General features: G+C 45.2%; 1 protein-coding gene across 1 annotated transcript; it reads right to left on the reverse strand.

Moving 5' to 3' along the window:
- Nucleotides 1-1630: 1630 nt before the first annotated feature.
- Nucleotides 1631-6474, reverse strand: LOC119321459 (putative GPI-anchor transamidase). The gene is made up of 10 exons (XM_037595133.1): nucleotides 6072-6474; nucleotides 5057-5098; nucleotides 4816-4960; nucleotides 4078-4307; nucleotides 3923-3980; nucleotides 3248-3325; nucleotides 3077-3165; nucleotides 2407-2488; nucleotides 2142-2321; nucleotides 1631-2070 (listed from the first exon to the last, which is right to left on the reverse strand). The coding sequence occupies exons 1-10, from the start codon at nucleotides 6245-6247 to the stop codon at nucleotides 1933-1935; spliced, it is 1218 nt and encodes a 405-aa protein (XP_037451030.1). The 5' UTR covers nucleotides 6248-6474; the 3' UTR covers nucleotides 1631-1932.
- Nucleotides 6475-18490: the final 12016 nt, after the last annotated feature.

An 18490-nucleotide genomic window follows, 5' to 3' on the forward strand; every position in this document is an offset into this window, starting at 1 on the left:
GACCGGACCGACAAACTTTCGGGCTAGAATCTGCAGCTTGGACCGGCTGTTTTTTTCATCGGGCTAGGACCGAGCTGGCCCGGACCGAGCGGGCCACGAGCCGCTCCGAAAGACCGCTCGTGTCGTCCACCCTGACCTCCATCCTCCTCCGCCTGGCCGCACACGAAATATTTTGTTGCCTCGAGCTTGATGCCCCAGTTTGCCAAATTAGTACATAGAGCAAGTGACTCATGTTTCATCCTCCAGACAAACATCTGAATCTTCCTTGGACAGGACAAATTCCAGATTCGTTTCCAAGCCTGATCACTTAGTCCTTCAAATTGGCCGGCTAATACAGAACTACTTCCTGGGGCTCCATTGCTTGATTGTTTAGCCAGCTCCTTGTGTAACGTGTAGGCACTCTTTACTGAATGCTCTCCTTTTGTGTCAAAATGCCACGCCACAAAATCTTCTACGTCTTCTCGAAGAGGGATCTGTAGAATATGCCGGCTGTCATCAGGCCAGAATGTGTCCCGGACTAGATGTTCGTCCCAGCTTCCAGAGATTGGGCAGATGAGCTCATTGACCTGTGTTAACAGATTTGTGCCCTTCGGTGTGATTACGCGCCTAGACCAGGCTCTAGGGATCCAAGGATCTGACCAAATGTTCACCTTTGTTCCGTCTCCAATTCTCCAAATGTAGCCCTGGTTAATCAACTCCACTCCTTTCAGTATACTCGTCCGTCCAAGAATAAGATATGCCATCCTTCAGCTCTGTCATTAGAATATGATCATGTGGGTCATACCTCGCCTTTACGATTTTTGCACATAGGCTGTCTGGATTCAGCAACAATCTCCATGCTTGCCTAGAGAGCAAAGCTATATTAAAGCTGTGCATCTGTCGAAATCCCAGACCACCCAAGCTTTTCAGTTTTGGATAAGTTTTTCCCAGCTGATCCAATGCATCTTGTTTTCTTTGTCCTGCTGACTCCACCAGAACCGCCCAATCAACGTATTGATACCCGTGCAAATGGTTTTTGTCAGATCGAAGCAGGACATGGCACATGTAGGTATGGCCTGCGCCACTGTTTGCACATGTAGGTATGGCCTGCGCCACTGTTTTAATATGTAAGAAGTGTTATCAGCAGCCGATGGCAACCGTTTTAAGATGTGAATATATGGGTTATATATACAATTTTCATGAGCAAAAAGACTTTAGAGGAGGAGCTATACTCATCTATGCAGATACCAGCGTAAAACTACCCAAGTCGATGCCATGTCTGGCGATCTAGAATGAGTAGGTGATGTGTCCAACACTGTAAAAAGGAAGAAAAAAACATTTCGATTCTCAAACTACAGCTTGAGCCAATATCCCTTCAAGTGGAAGAAGAAAGTAATGATCAGTTCCACACCTTGTACGTGTCAGAAAGGACTGGTGTAAGCATGATCAAAGCTCAAAACTTGGTGCCAGGAACTAGCCTTCTAAGCATAACACTAAGACTGCTTAGTGTTTCCCCCACGAAAAAAAAAGACTGCTTAGTGTTTCCTTATGTAACATCTGAATTTTTGCACATTTGGCTAAAAGAAAGTTCCTCAGAATTTTGGGTTTTGAGTACATATTCTTATCCGGACCTAAATGTTTTCAACTATAGTGACGAAATAATCTGACATATGTGATATGTGATCCAGAGAACTGTAACAACAGATGCACAAATATGTCCACCAATATAGTTTCCTACGTATCCAAAAAAAAGCAGAGCATACCATACAAAAACTACGCACATCAATTATATTAAAAAAAACTGACTGGATACTAAGATAAGGTACAAAATAAAAAATGTCAGAGCTCCAAAGTATCTCCCTTATTTACACTCTTTTTTATCCCATTCTGTCGGAGTTAGAATGGCCAAGTTTTTCTGCAAGATGTGTTAACAGCATACTTCGGAGTTCCTTCCTACATTGATAGCCAGGTTGAAATTGCCAACAGTATGCCCATAGTTCCCAGGCCATACATCACAACAACATCTGAATTCTTGCCTTCCAGCTGTTCTAGCAGGGCCTCTGTCCATCCATGCGACCTTAATTGTGCTTCCTGGATGTTGAAATTAACAAAGTATTAGTCTCAGAATTTTATTTTATTTTGCAAAATTTACTAAAACTCACTTCCGTCTCTTCTATGTTTGATCTTCTTGCACTAGCCTCATTCTGTAACATGACATCGTCAAGTATATCATTTCCGATAGGAAGGGGGGTTTCTGCGTTATGTGCAGCTAAGAAGCCTGTGTAGGCTGAATCGGTGTGGATAGTCTTCATCACTGATCCAAAGAAATTTGTCACTGGGACCTGGTCAAAGCAAAATAGAAGGGGGAAAAGGCTTAGTCATGGACAAGAGAGCAGCCATTAGAGATAGATATTATCTTGCCATTACCTCGTTTAAGGCACGCTTGTAAAGATCCATTCGATAATATGCAGTAGACAGCAGCATGGAAGGATCATATGAATTGAAAAGACTGGAACATAAAAAGCAAGGTTATAAAAACCAAAATTATGAAGATCAAGTGCTAATGTGGAGAACCACCCAGCTACTTTGTTTTTGGAAATATAAGATTGAATCTAGTTGACTGTCATTGTACGTAATTTAGAATAGAGGAAACAACTGATATAATTCTTAAGTGTACACAGAAAACAGTCAGCATTGAATTTAAAGTTCACTGCAATCTTATTAGCCTGCAGTTACAAGCCATGAATTTCAATTATTTTATGTAAGTTCAAAAGAAAGCACATTGATACACAAAGCCATGATGCACACCGCCCTTTCACATCATGTCACATAGAAGTTTGAAAATCAAACAAGAACATCAACTGTATCTTAATATAGAAACAGTGAAGCAAATTGTACAGCACACTTAAATCATCACCTTCACCTGGCATAACACAAAGTTCAACACCCAACACAAAAAAAAAGTAAATGGCTATTTTTTTCAGCAACTACATCATAGTAAGACATAACACAAAGTTCAACACCTTGTCATGCAGATAATTGATGAACTTTCAACCGTATACATAATCCAAGAGAATAACATGTAAAGTATTATTACCTGTTCAATGAAGCATTGCTATACATATTCAGCTTCTCAAAGAAAGCAAGTGTATGGAAGGTAAACCTATCCACAACAGAAACACCAATCTGCAACCAGAAATGATTAACATTAACCAGCTTCATGACAAGTAATAAGGTAATAATAAGTTTGCAAATATTATGTTCTCACGTCTGAGTCAAGATGGTGAGAGTAAGAGTTTTCCCCTTTCATGCTGCTACCAATGGCCAAAACGCCAGGTGATTGAAGCTGTATATATTAAACATATCAGGTACAGCCTTTAGACACAATTTTCATATAGAAAAGCGGAAAGGGTAAAGTCTACTCAAGCAGAGCAGATCCATATCTGAATATATAACTATGTAAACTATTATTCAAATCATGAAACACAGGTGGTTAGCATACCATTTGCACAAAAGCCATATGCAGCATTTGCCACTACTATATGCCATACAGGTACTTCCTCCGTCCCATAATATAAGAGCGTTTTTAACACTACACTAGTGTCAAAAACGCTCTTATATTATGGGACGGAGGGAGTATTTCGTAACAAATAGGTAATGTACAGCGACAACTAATGTTACGAAGTGTATATGGTCATATGGAGAACAAATTCAGAAAGATGAACCCGGAATTAGTTGTGCCAAAAATAAATAGATAAATTGTGAAGAAAATGCATAGATGTACAACATGCTATAGTTTGCACACTTGGCAACAAATATATGAACGTCTGTGAACTGTACCCAAAAAGTAAAAAACATTGGACGGTTACAAAATGAAATGGATAATATGTATATCCGTGATTCAGTATGTGTCAAGACGAACTTGTGGCAACTAGCAACAAACCTGTGAAAACAGAGTAGCAGCCTGGCAGGTATCTACCATAATCAACAACTCTTTAAATCTGAAAGGAAGACCAAGGTGAAATGGTCAGAACCAATGAAGCCAGAAATGAAGGGGCGCAAGCCAACATCCAAATGTTGATAATTAACCAATTCAACCTATGTTTCTCCTTCATTTGCTTTACTGCATCTGCTAAATCATGGCTCTGAAGTTCTTCATTATCTTGGAACTTTAGAAATTCATCCCCACCATGCCCAGTCATGTACAAAAGAATATGGCTTCCTTCATCACTTAAGAGACGCTTTGATCTTGGTACAGCACTCTCATGTCTTCCAGTCAAAACTCGCAAAAAGTTTTCAACTGTAACCTCGTAACCTCGGTAATCAACCTGTCATTAGAAAACCAAAAGAGTAACATCAGCATACTAAGATCAGATATTACTTTTTCTAATATAAATATCAGACTGCATAGCATTATGAGTGGACAACTTGGAGAATTGTCAGCTGCCACCTTCCGTAAATGACCTAACGAGCCATATTGAACTGTGTAGACTGTAGAGTGCCTTAAGTATCCATCGTTTTGCAAAATTTGACCATCTTTTAGGAGGCATTGTTTCATGATATTATCAATGAGAAAAACAAGATTGTAGGTATTGCAATATATCAATCATATGCCTATGGGCGTCTACTTGTTGAAAAAGAGGTCAAGTAGTTGTAGTGTGTCATTTACTGTGGCTATGCATGTTAGATATCATCAACTATTTCGTAGCTTTGGTACCTCATTGGTATCAACGATACATGCACATCATGGGCTGGGGAAAATATTGCACCCTAGGGGCTATCAAACTACAATGTTATGAATTCAGCAGCAATTTTTTCAGAGTAAAAGAGATTCACCTCAACATTGTCACCATAAAGATTAAGCTGGTGGTTCTCATTGTTGAACACTTGGGCAGGATAATTGTTACGAGGATTACAAGCCATATCATCCGCCAACATAAGTATTATCCGCTCGTCAGGTATTCCTAATCTCTTAACAGTCCTGGAAAAAATGGTATATTCAGTAATAAGGAATAACCTTACATAGGACATTGATTAACAATTGCATATAATGGCATAACTGTATTAAGTATACTACCTGTACAAAGACAGCGTGTTGGCCATATGTCTATAATTAAACCTGCATAACATTTCAATAATAGGTCAGAATTAAGTGACAACAGGGATAAGCAGCAGAACCCAACATCAAGAAGACAACATAAAAGCATAAACCACATATTCAAATGTTATAGGTAGATGGGAACTAAACATGCATCTCAAGGGGAGAACTTCTAAAACATTGGCTGGTATTAACACAACAGCAATTGTGCATATGCGCCTTCTTGCATTCTTCTTCTGCATATTCGAGGAAAAACTACAATTGTGCATGTGTTCATACCAAAATGTCTGTCGAAAGACACTTGTGCTCGCTGAACTTACATCATTACAGTCTAGACATTTTAAGCCATCATCATTATTATTACACACCCACAGAGAGAACGAATAAACTGTATTCAATTATTAGTTGTAAAACCACTGAGATCTCCGGTCATACTGATAATCAATGACGGAGCCACCTCCTGGCGACCCTGGGCGGCTTGCCCAGGTTCATGCTGGAACCTTTGTTCAAGCTATAGCAGGGCAGGAGAATTCGATAGGGAGCTTCATCGGCAAATGTTCATCAGCACGGTGACCATTAGCCTTGCCCAGGCTCTATGAACAGGCTGGCTCCACCACTGATGACAATATTAAACTATACGCAATCAGAAGAATAAAGCACTACAGATGGATCCCAGCCAATGAGAAAAATCAAATCGCTCTGCATAGTGACAACGATATAATACTTAGCACACAGGGATGCACAAACTCATGAATACACAGGCGAATGAAATCTACACCAATTGGATCCAGATCCTTGCATGAACCGCGCGCACTTGTCAGCACTTACAGCAACACCCTTGTTTCTCTAGATCTCTCACTGCTACATTTGGCACACTGAACCTGAACCCACTACAGTCTACAGTTGCATTGATCCACAACAAACGGGCGCACGGCTAGGAAGCAACGAACGGCGTGGTGACGGTATGACGCGGGCATGATAGAGGGGTTCTCACCAGAAGCGGGATGTGCAGACGAGCACGGCCCAGTTGTTGTTGTGCACAGCCGCGGGAGACGACGCCGCCGGGGGCGCGGCGGAGGAGAAGGTGAGGAGCACGAGCAGCGGTAGCGTGTTGAGGAGGATGAGGAGAGCGGGCCGTGAGGGCCCGGGGTCCCGTCCGGCGAACGCCATGCTCGCCGCCGGAGCAGCGCGCGGGATCAGGAGCTGCCCTGAGCTGACGGACGGAGGTGGGGCGGAGCAGAGGTGGCGGCGGTGTCGTGGATGTCGAGGGGCGGGACGATGCTACCGGCGGCGACGCGACGCAGGCTACCCGATGCCGGGATCCATGGAGGAGGCGGCGGCGGCAGATCCGCTAACGTGGTGAAGCAAAGTCACCCGGCCACAGTTCCCTGACTTTGTTTCACAACCGTTAGATCAGAAATGAAAGGGGCAGATTGCCTGTGGCACTAAATCTGAGTCCGACGGTGTGGACGAATCCGTCATGTGTCCTGTGGAGCACGATGCAGCTGCGCTACGAGTGCGAGTCTTGCGCAAAAAATAAAAAATAAAAAATGAAGTCAGTTTTTTGAAATTGTGTACCACTAACATTTTTTTAATTATATAAAATGGCTGAAATCAACTTTTTGAAATTAGTAAAATATGTACTCCCTCTGTTCCTAAATGTAAGTCTTTATAGAGATTCCAACAAAAGACTACATACGGAGCAAAATGAATGAATCTACACTCTAAAATATGTCCATATACATTCGTATGTCGTAGTCCATTTGAAATTTCTAACAATACTTATATTTAGGAACGGAGGGAGTATATTTGAAATGAATGAAATCAGTTATTTGAAATGATAGAAATTAGTTTTTTTTAATTTACTAGAATCGGTATTCTAAAATGAGTGATTTTTTAAATAAGTCAAATCAGTTTTTTCTAATAAGTGAATCTTTTGTTTCTTTCGCAAAAAGAAAGAATCTTTTGTTTCTTTCGCAAAAAGAAAGAATCTTTTGTTTGTTTAGAGAAATCGGTCTTTTGAGAAGAGCAGACTTTTTTTAAAAAAAATAGTGAAATCAGTTTTTGAAATTAGTGAAATTTTCTTTTTTCGGTGAGTGAAATTTGCTATCTTGAATGAGTGAAATTAGTTTTTTGAAATGAATCGAATTGATATTTTGAATTCAATGGAATCATTTTTTTAATGACTAAACTCATTTTTTTTATTTTAATGAAATCGGTTTTTGTAATGAGTGAAAACATTTTTCAAATTGAGTGAAATGCCGACTGACCCACTCTAGCGGCTAGGTCATGTCGCATGTCATATTGATATTCTGGTTCTGCTGCCTCCTTGCCTTTTCGGCGAGGTGGGGTGGGTGGTAGTTTGTCTTCTCCAGCAGGCCTGTCCCGTCCTCGAGGGGGGCGGTCTGGCTGGTTGCCTTGGGTCCGTCTTGGCGGTGCAGGCTCGATGGCCTCGTCATCGAATTGTGGCAGTAGCTTCCTCTTTGGGTAACTTTTGTTTTGTTACTCGTAGCCGTACCTTCTTCGGCTGCCAGGACCTTTGTCCGTCTGTTGTTGAGGGTGTCCGGTTCGGATTTGAGCTGCTGCTGCTTCTTCTTGAAACTACGGGCGGTGGCAATAAGTTGTCGTTTGAACCGCTCCTGATCGAGCGGGTCTCCTGGTGTCGGTGTAAAACTGGCGGATCTCGGGTAGGGGGTCCCGAACTGTGCGTCTAAAGCTAATGGTAACAGGAGGCGGGGGACACGATGTTTACCCAGGTTCGGGCCCTCTCTATGGAGGTAATACCCTACTTCCTGCTGGATTGATCTTGATGATATGAGTATTACAAGAGTTGATCTACCACGAGATCGTAGAGGCTAACCTAGAAGCTAGCCTATGATTATGATTGTTTTTCTCCTACGGATTAAACCCTCCGTGATGTAGGGCGGAACCCTATGGGGACGATCTTTCACTTTTGGAGTGGATCCTACGGAGAAACACGAAGAACGCGCAGAAGAACACAAGGGAAATCATGGGGAGGAACGAGAGAAACACTCAACCGACAAGTTATTGATCACACGAGGGCTAGATCACCTAACACATAAGGTAGCAGAAGATTCAAAATCAACAAAGGAAAGATACAAGCGTAACCGTTCTTCTCCGTGAGGAGGTCTTGAGGGTCTTCCCTTGAAGGGGTCTTGAATCCGCTTGGGGGATCTTCTCCGAAGAGGTCGTGAGCTCCGAGAAGTAACCAAGTGGATGAGCAAGGCTCTCGCACAAAATATGAGCTAAACATATGCTAACCCTAGGTAGGAGATGGAGAGACCTATTTATAGTCGTAGTGCAAATGGGAGTCAAAGTGAAGGGGTACAAGGGCTTCAGCCCGTGGGCGCGGTCACTCAGGTCAGGTGCCGGACGTCCGGAGGGCGTCGGACGTCCGGAGGCTCGGGGCGGTCCGGACGTCCGGGAGTGCTCGGACTTCCGTAGATTCAGCTCTGTCGGGGATGCATCGGACATCCAGAGGGGCCCGGTCTTCTGGAGCTTCGGCACGGCTCGGACGTCCGAAGACCGTCGGTCTTCCGTAGATTCGGGTCGGTCTATGGTTGCTCGGTCGTCCGGTCCTCCTCGGACATCCGTAGATTTGGCTCGGGTGGTGAAGTACCGGACGTCCGGAGGGCTCGGTCGTCCGTGTCCTGGGAGTCATCGGATGTCCGATCTGGGTCGGTCGTCCGACGCCTGTAGCTTCCAAAGTAGCTCTTCTTCTTGTCCATCACGCTTGGGGTCCTCGCCGTCTTGACCCTTGCATGTAGCTGTTCCGTGGCTATTCTCCAAGCACCTGATCACACACAGAGTTTTTGAATGAGGTAGTAGCCATGTCTTGTGAGTAGGAAGAGAGAGTTCGGAGAGGAGCAAGTTCACCTTATCTTCAATAGCCTTAGCTCGAGCTCTTGTCATGGGTCCAAGTGGTGTTGAAGGAGATGTAGGTACGTCCATGGGGATGAGTGAGGGATGCTCCGCATCATCTCCCCCCTTGGGAAAGATCCGACCTCGGATCAAAAGCTTAATCTCCATGGTATGGCGTGAGGTCCTTGACGTTGAAGATGTCGCTCACATTGTACTTATCTCGTGGTAGGTCGATCTTTTAGGCATTGTCGTTGTAGCGTTCTAGCACCTTGAAGGGTCCATCGTCTCGAGGGAGAAGCGGTCCTTGTGAAGGTGTAGCCACACGAGATCGCCAATGTTGAAGATCATGGGTTGCTTGTTGACGTTGAGCTTGGTCGCTAGTCGTTGTACTTGGCACTCGATGGTGTGCCTTGTATCCTCATGCATCTTCTTGATGTAGCTTGCCCGTGCACTCGCATCCATGTTGGTGTGCTCTTGTAGAGGAAGAGGTAGAATGTCCAATGGTGACAACGGTTGAAGCCATAGACGACCTCGAAGGGGGACTTGTCGGTAGTCGAATGTCGTGCACGGTTGTAGGCGTACTCGGCGATGGGTAGACATGCTTCCCACTCCTTGATCTTCTTATTGATCAACACGTGAAGTAGAGTGGAGAGTGTATGGTTCATCACCTCCGTTTGGCCGTCGGTTTGAGGATGGTATGCCGAAGAGAACAAGAGCTTGATCCCTAGCTTGGGGCATAGCGTCTTCCAAAAGTAACTCAAGAACTTGACATCGCGGTCCGAGACAATCGTCTTTGGCACTCCATGTAGTCGCAAGATTTCCCTACAAAAGAGATTGGCAATATGTGAAACATCATCTATCTTGTTGCAAGGAATGAAATGTGCCATCTTAGAAAATCGGTCCACAACAGCAAAGACGGTATCCTTGCCATTTTGAGTTCTAGGCAAACCAAGTACAAAATCCATGCTAATGTCTTCCCAAGGTTGATAAGGAATAGGAAGGGGCATGTAAAGACCATGGGATTGAGCTTTAGACTTAGCTTTGCGACATGTAGAGCAACGGTTGGTGAAGTGTGAGACGTCACGGAACATCTTGGGCCAAAAGTAGTTCTTGGAGAGCGTGGCGAATGTCTTGTCGCGTCCAAAGTGTCCCATGAGTCCGCCTCCATGAGCCTCTTGCAAAAGGAGCAAACGAAGAGAAGACTCGGGAATGCAAAGTTTGTTAGCTCTCATAAGATAATCATCCTTTATGTAGTATCGTTCCCAAGACGTGTGTGTCAAACACTTAGCATAAGGAGTAGCAAAAGAAGGATCATGCTCATACAAGTCTTTTATATGCTCAAAACCTACAACATTCAACTCGAGTTTAGTGACAAGAGTGCATATGTGTGAAAGTGCATCCGCAACTACATTTTCCTTACCCTTAATGTATTTGATCACATAGGGGAAAGATTCAATAATTCACTCCATTTGGCATGACGCTTATTTAACTTAGTTTGACCTTTTAAGTACTTAAGTGTTTCATGATCGGTATGGATGACAAACTCATGAGGTCGAAGGTAATGTTCCCAAACATGTAGCACACACACTAAAGCATACAATTCTTTGTCATAAATGGGATAGTTAAGTTGAGCACCGGAGAGTTTTTCACTAAAATATGCAATGGCTCGTTTTTCTTGCATCAAAACTCCGCCAATTCCGGTACCACTTGCATCACAATGAACCTCAAAAGTTTTCTCAAAGTTGGGCAAAGCAAGAATCGGAGCATGAGTAAGCAAGGACTTGAGCTCATCAAAAATGGTGGATTGCAAAGATGCCCAAACAAAAGTAGCATTATTCTTACTCAAGGCATGCAAAGGAGCGGCAATAGTGCTAAAGTCTTTCACAAAGCAACGATAAAAACCTGCGAGACCAACAAAACTACGCACTTGTTGCAAATTGGTGGGTTGGGGCCAAGTTTTAATTGCCTCAATCTTAGATTCATCAACATGGACACCCTTGGAAGAGACAACAAAACCCAAGAAAACCACTTTGTCAACACCAAACGTGCATTTTTTCAAGTTTGCATAAAGACGTTCCTTGCGAAGGGTTTGCAAAACAGCCCTAAAATGATTAATATGCTCTTTCATGGTTTTGCTAAACACAAGAATATCATCGAAGTAAACCACAACAAAGACTCCAATATAAGGGCGAATCACATGATGCATAAGATGCACGAAAGTACCGGGAGCCTCCGATAAACCCATAGGCATAACTAACCACTCATATAAGCCAAATGAAAGCAGTTTTCCATTCATCACCCTCTTGTATGCGGATTTGATAACCACTTTTAAGATCAATTTTTAAGAAAAAGTTGGCTCTGCTAAGTTCATCAAGCATATCATCTAAGCGAGGAATGGGATGCCTATAGCGAACAGTAATAGCATTTATAGGTCTACAATCAGAACACAAGCGAAAACTTTCATCTGGCTTAGGCACAAGTATAACGGGAACGGCACAAGGGCTTAGGCTTTCACGTACATGACCGTTGTCGATGAGTTGTTGTACTTGCCGTTGAATCTCCTCGGTTTCTTCGGGGTTGACGCGGTATGGAGCTTTGTTTGGAAGTGGTGCTTCGGGGATGAGGTCGATTCGATGCTCAATGCCTCGTAGAGGAGGTAGACCCGGAGGTAGCTTATCGGGGAAAACATCTTGGAATTCTTGCAAAAGAGATTGAAACACTAAAGGTAGCTCGTGAGAGGTGTTAGCGTTTGGTTCCCCATCCTTGCACACAAAGACAAAGTGCATCACACTCGATGGGTTCTGACACACTTCTCTCATCTCACTTTTGGTGGCAAATAGGACTAGGTTCTTCTCTCTGGGCGAAGAGGCGCTCAAGTTTGGCTTGTGGCTCTCACTCACTTTTGGGTGGATCACTTTCTCACTCTTCTCTCCATGATGGGTGGCTTGCTTGTCAGCTATCACTTGACTAGGAGACATAGGTCGTAGCACATATTCCTTCCCTTTCATCTTGAAGCTATAGTGATTGGTGCGCCCGTTATGGATGACACCACAGTCGAATTGCCATGGTCGACCAAGAAGGAGGTGGCAAACGGTCATTGGGACCACATCACACTCCAAAGTGTCCTCATATGCACCAATTTTGAAGGAGACTTGGACCGTATGCTCAACTCGAATAGTGCTAGAGTCACTTAGCCATTGAACCTTGTAGGGGTGCGGGTGCTTCCTCTTGACTAATTGAAGCTTGGATCATAGTTCTTCACTTGCCAAGTTGTGGCAACTACCTCCATCGATGATGACCTTGACGGACCTTCCATTGATGCCGGCCTTTGTGTGGAAGATGTGGCATCTTTGGTCTTCTTCTTGTTGATGTTGAAGAGTCAAGACCTTGGAGATAACGAGAGCGGGGCTTGGATCCTCATCACAAAAGACTTGACCATCTTCATCCTTGTTTACTTGCCAGTGCATGGCCACTTGCTCAATAGCTTCCATCTCCTCTTCACTCATGGAGTCATATGTACCATCGTCGTTGAGGATCATGGTGTGCTTGTTTGTGCATTCATATGATTTGTGTCCTCGGCCGCCGCAAGTGAAACACTTGAAGGAGCTTGTCTTGACGGTCTCATCGGTCGGAGTAGATGATGAAGCACGCGACTTGAAGTTGCTTGTAGTAGGAAGAGGACGATTTGAGCTTGTCGGAGTTTTCTTGTAACTTGACTTGTCGTCATTGCTTGTAGTTGGTTTGGTTAAAGTAGAAGTTGGAGGAGTCGTTGAAGCTTGGTTGTTGGAGAAGCCGTAGGTCTTGGATGAGTACTTGGCGTACTTGAAGTCATCTTGCACTTGGCATTCCGCCTTGGTAGCTTGATGCACGAGCTCAATGAGGTTGGAGTAGGGTTGGAAATCGGCAATCTTCTTGATGGGATGATTGAGTCCACTCAAGAAACGTGCCATAGTTTGCTCATCATCTTCCATGACATTGGCTCGGATCATGGCTATCTCCATTTCCTTGTAGTATTCTTCAACACTCTTTGTTCCTTGCTTGAGGAGTTGTAGCTTCTTGAAGAGATCGCGGTTGTAGTAGGTGGGCACAAAGCGTGCTCGCATGACATCCTTCATTTGAGCCCAAGTGGTGATTGGAGGTTCACCTCTTGCTTGTCGGCACTCAAGGACTTGTTCCCACCATATGATCACATAGTCTTGGAACTCAAGTGATGCCATAGCGATCTTCTTCTCTTCCTCATAGTTGTGCAAACGAAAAATTTTGTCGACCTTCAATGCCCATGAGAGGTACTCTTCCGGATCATTGCTTCCATTGAACTTGGGCATTGTGAACTTGAGCTTGCCATAGCGTTGCTCTTCATTGTGTTGTTGGCGATGGTGATGATGACGTCCTTGACATGGAGGATAGTCATCCGCATGTTGCTCTTGGCGCGGAGGAAGTCCATGATCAACTTGCTCTTGTTGAACTTGAGGAAGAAGAGGAGCTTGACGAGCTTGTGGAGGAGCTTGATGAATTTGACGTTGTACTCGCGGTTGGTAGTTCCTCTCTTGGATTTCTTCTTGAAGGGCTTCCTCTTGATTGCACCGCTCATGATTGCGGTTGGCGATTGCTCGACTTGATTCTTGAAGGGCACGTTGTGCCTCAAGAGCTTGTGCTTAACGTTGTTGTTGTTGAAGACGTTGAGCCTCGGCGTCTTGTTCCTCTTGGTGTAGACGTGCTCGTTCTTCCTCTTGGCGACATAGACGTTGTCGTTCTTGAGCTTGTGCAAAAGCAACTTGGTGTGGTGGAGGATGAGGTAGATGCTCGTCGACTTGCTCTTGTGAATGCTTGTCATGTAGCGGGTTACGAGCTGCATGGCGATCTTGATGCGCGGCTCGTCGTAGAGTGTTCGATGACGGTGTACTTGAGTCGGAGAAGATGTCGTTGGTGTGTCGACTCGAGCGGTTCCGTCTTGAGGATGAAGAAGTGGAAGGATGGCGGTTCCTCATCAAGGCGCGGATCTCGTCCATTCTTGCATCATTCTCTTGCTTGTGAGCGTCGAATTTGTTGTCGAAGTAGTCTCTTGTACGTTGCTCGAAGAGTCGCAAGTCGGTGGCGAGGTTGTCGATGCGGTCACTCATTGCTTGTTGCTCTTGGTGTAACGCCCTTTGAGCTCCAAAGAGGTGGCTCTTGGTGACGAATGATGACATGTCATCGCCGTTCTCGATGAGGGGTGGATTGGTAGAAGAACTTGGCCTATCCATCATTCCAAACAAAATGTAAGTGGTAGACGGAGAAGAACGTATACCAAATGTACCTTGACCGATGTTGAAAATGAATCAAGTTCACTCAAATGCGGACAATGAAATAGCACTTTTGGTACCAATTCTTGTCGGTTCTCACACCTACACAAATAAAAGCTTATGGTGGAGCTTGGTTAGGATGGTGGCAGAAAATTTGATGCAATTGTAAGTGAGCCTCAATAATGTTGGAAAAGATTCACAAATTTTCAAATGCAACAAGTAGACCAAACAAGTAATGGTACACGGAAACACACACGCAAATAGGTAAGTAGGATTGTGCAAACCAAAAGTGAGCCAAAATGTGGAGACCATGAAAATGCTCTTGTTGCACAATACTAGAGAGACGCTAGCACGATTGCACAATAGGCGGATACGGAACTTGTGCACAACCTACTAGGCAAAATGCAACTATCTCTATCCCACGTATTCTATATGTATGGTATTTCAGTGCTATGATCCAAGATGATTGGATATGACAATCTTAATGTAGTATGATGCTATGGTTCTTGCTTATAAGCTCTTTGCTTATCTTTCCTCTTTGCTTAAAAGCTTGGATGGCTCTTTTACTTTTGAGCTCTTTTCTCATGCAAAACTTCACGAACCAAGATAGCAATTGTGTATGCGATGACAATTTTGTGACAAACAAGTTGATCCCAAGATATGCACCACTATGGTATGGTATGTATGCTATGGATTATGATCACTAATGTGCACAAGTCACATTGCCGGAAATACTCAATGGCTAGTCTTGATGGGTAAGCTACGCAAAATGAGGCAATGTGGGTATCAATGCAATTGAAAGGTATGACAAAGATGTCGTCGATGTTACCGTCCTTGGCGATGATGAGACCCTTGCAAAGATGAGCCGTGGTGATGACGAAATCGAACCGTACCTAGATAGCCGAAACACAATAGGACACGGGAGGCACAACTCAAAATCTCAAGGACCAAAACGTGTCAAAATCATCATAGGAGGTATCGGGGAGGATGGTTGTGTATGTGGGTTTGGAAGATTTGGTGGCAGGTCGAGCTGTGGTGGTGGCCGAACTGAACAATATTCAGTTTCATCAGAGATTCACAGACGTCCGGTTTTTACGGTCGTCCAGTCGTCGGACGTCCGGCGGTTCCGGTCATCCGGTGCCTGGGCGAAAATCGGGCACGTGAAGAACAACACAGTTTCGGGGTGGAAGAAGATGGAGATGTCGAAATCGAGCGGATTAGTGGATGGAAAAGGGTGCGGAGGGTGGGGAAAGCTAGATCCACACACAGCAACACAAATCCATGGACCAAATCCAACAAAATTTCAACTCACCAACAAATCACAAAAAAATTTGGGGCTATTTTTGGTGGGGATTTTCGGATTTAGGACGAAAACAACAAAATCAAGCTAGAAAACACGAGGTAGGGTCTCCAAAAATGTGATCAACGTGGCTCATGATACCAAGATGATGTAGGGCGGAACCCTATGGGGACGATCTTTCACGTTTGGAGTGGATCCTACGAAGAAACACGAAGAACGCGCGGAAGAAGAAATCATGGGGAGGAACGAGAGAAACACTCAACCGACAAGTTATTGATCACACGAGGGCTAGATCACCGAACACATAAGGTAGCACAAGATTCAAAATAAACAAAGGAAATATACAAGCATAACCGTTCTTCTCCGTGAGGAGGTCTTGAGGGTCTTCCCTTGAAGGGGTCTTGAATCCGCTTGGGGGATCTTCTCTGAAGAGGTCGTGAGCTCCGAGGAGAAGTAACCAAGTGGATGAGCAAGGCTCTCACACAAAATATGAGCTAAACCTATGCTAACCCTGGCTGGGAGATGTGAGAGACCTATTTATAGTCGTAGTGCAAATGGGAGTCAAAGTGAAGGGGTACAAGGGCTTCAGCCCGTGGGTGCGGTCACTCAGGTGCCGGACGTCCGGAGGGCGTTAAACATCCGGAGGCTCGGGACGGTCCGGAAGTCCGGGAGTGCTCTGTCGGGGATGCGTCGGACGTCCGGAGGGGCCCGGTCGTCCGGAGCTTCGGGACGTCTCGGACGTCCGAAGACCGTCAGTCTTCCATAGATTCGGCTCGGTCACTGGTCACCCGGTCGTCCGGTCCTCCTCGAACAACCGTAGATTTGTCTCGGGTGGTGAAGTACCGGACATCCGGAGGGCTCGGTCGTCCGTGTCCTGGGAGTCGTCGGACGTCCGATCTGGGTCGGTCGTCTGACGCATGTAGCTTCCAAAGTAGCTCTTCTTCTTGTCCATCACGCTTGGGGTCCTCGCCGCCTTGGCCCTTACATGTAGCTGTTCCGTGGCTATTCTCCAAGCACCTGATCACACACAGAGTTTCTGAATGAGGTAGTAGCCATGTCGCATGAGTAGGAAGAGGGAGTTCGGAGAGGAGCGAGTTCACTTTATTTCCATTAGCCTTAGCTCGAGCTCTTGTCATGGGTCCAAGTGGTGTTGAAGGAGATGTAGGTACGTCCATGGGGATGAGCGAGGGATGCTCCGCATCACTCCGGTTTATATAGACACCGGAGGGGGCTAGGGTTACACAGAGTTGGTTACAGAGAAAGGAATCTACATATCCAAATCGCCAAGCTTGCCTTCCACGCAAAGGAGAGTCCCCTCTGAACATGGGACGAAGTCTTCCATCTTGTATCTTCATAGCCCAATAGTCCGGCCAATGTATATAGTCCGGCTGTCCGAGGACCCCTTAATCCAGGACTCCCTCAGTAGCCCCTGAACCAGGCTTCAATGACGATGAGTCCGGCACGCAGATAGTCTTCGGCATTGCAAGGCGGGTTCCTTCTTCAAATACTCCAAAGTAGATCTTGAACACAAGAATCATGTCCGGCTCTGCAAAACAAATTCCACACACCACCGTAGAGAGTACAATATTCCACGAGTGTAATTTTCTGACAACTTTTCCATAGCGTGACATCACGCTGCGGCCCGGTCATTATTCGAACCGTTTTACCAACCTGCTACTCCATGTTTCGCGAGGCGGTTTTATTGGCACATCTTGTTGAAGCAGAGATCGTGTTCCCTTAACACGGGATACTCATCAATACGGGCGTGGGTAACCCAACCGTCCATTGGTATGATTCCTTGGGAATAGGCAAGTGTCAAAGGCCACGCGGGGGACGTTTGATATTCATCCTCTTTATAAAGAGGCCAAGGCCCGTCTTTTCTTTCCACGCTTAAATCTCACCTCCTCCCACCTCGAGTTCCAACACCCAAGGCTTAGCCCAAGCGCTTCGGCCCTCCAACCATGTCCGGATCCAGCCTTCAAGGCCGGTGGACTGCCTCTTCTGTCACGGAGGAGGACACCATGAAGCTTAGGGAGGCAAGGTACTTGACTGCGAAAATCCTTCACAGGCTTCCTGCTCAAGAGCAGGTTATCCCTACTCCCAGATCCAATGAGAGGGTTGTATTTACCCCCCACTTCCTACAAGGACTAGGCTTTGGCCTTCATCCTTTCTTCAGAGGGCTCATGTTCTACTACGGGCTAGATTTTCATGATCTAGCTCTGGACTCCTTCCTCCACAGCTCGTCATTCATTATCGTGTGTGAGGCCTTCCTCCGCATTACTCCACACTTTGGCTTATGGCTCAAGACCTTCAATGTGAAGCCGAAGATAATCGACAGGAGACACACGGAGTGCGGAGGTGCTATAATAAGCAAATTTACCGATGTTTTATGGCCAAAGGGTTCATTCCCAGAAGCTTCCGACCTATGGCAGCGGGAGTGGTTTTATATCACAGCACCCCGTCGCAGAAAGTGGCGCCCACACCTGCCTTCCGGTCTGGTTCTCCGCCACAGCTTGCATCATGGGTCAACAAGGGGCTGGACTGGGGATCACCTGATGAAGTGCGGATATTGCAAAGCCACATTCAACATCTTATCGAAAAGAACATCAGTCTTGTCAAAGTAATTCAAGTAATGCCAGTCCGTCGGGTCCTACCATGCCAGCGACGACCTCTCCGTATGTGGGAGTTCAATCCGGAAGGACCGCGGACCATTCAGCACTTCTTCGGCATGACGCTCGAAGGAATGTATAAATTATTCTTTGGATCACAAAAAAAGTGTCCGGACACTACAGAGGACGCAAGCCTCGACTGCTACCATCCAGATACCCCGGTAAGTACTCAACAACCGAACATATTTCTGTAATGTTTATTATAACATTACTCTAAGAATCCATCCTCGGTCAAGGCTGGATAAAGAAGGCGGAGAGGATCAGGTGTTTGGCCCCTCTT

This window comes from Triticum dicoccoides, chromosome 1B (genome assembly GCF_002162155.2).
Source record: "Triticum dicoccoides isolate Atlit2015 ecotype Zavitan chromosome 1B, WEW_v2.0, whole genome shotgun sequence".
Classification (NCBI taxonomy): domain Eukaryota; kingdom Viridiplantae; phylum Streptophyta; class Magnoliopsida; order Poales; family Poaceae; genus Triticum; species Triticum dicoccoides.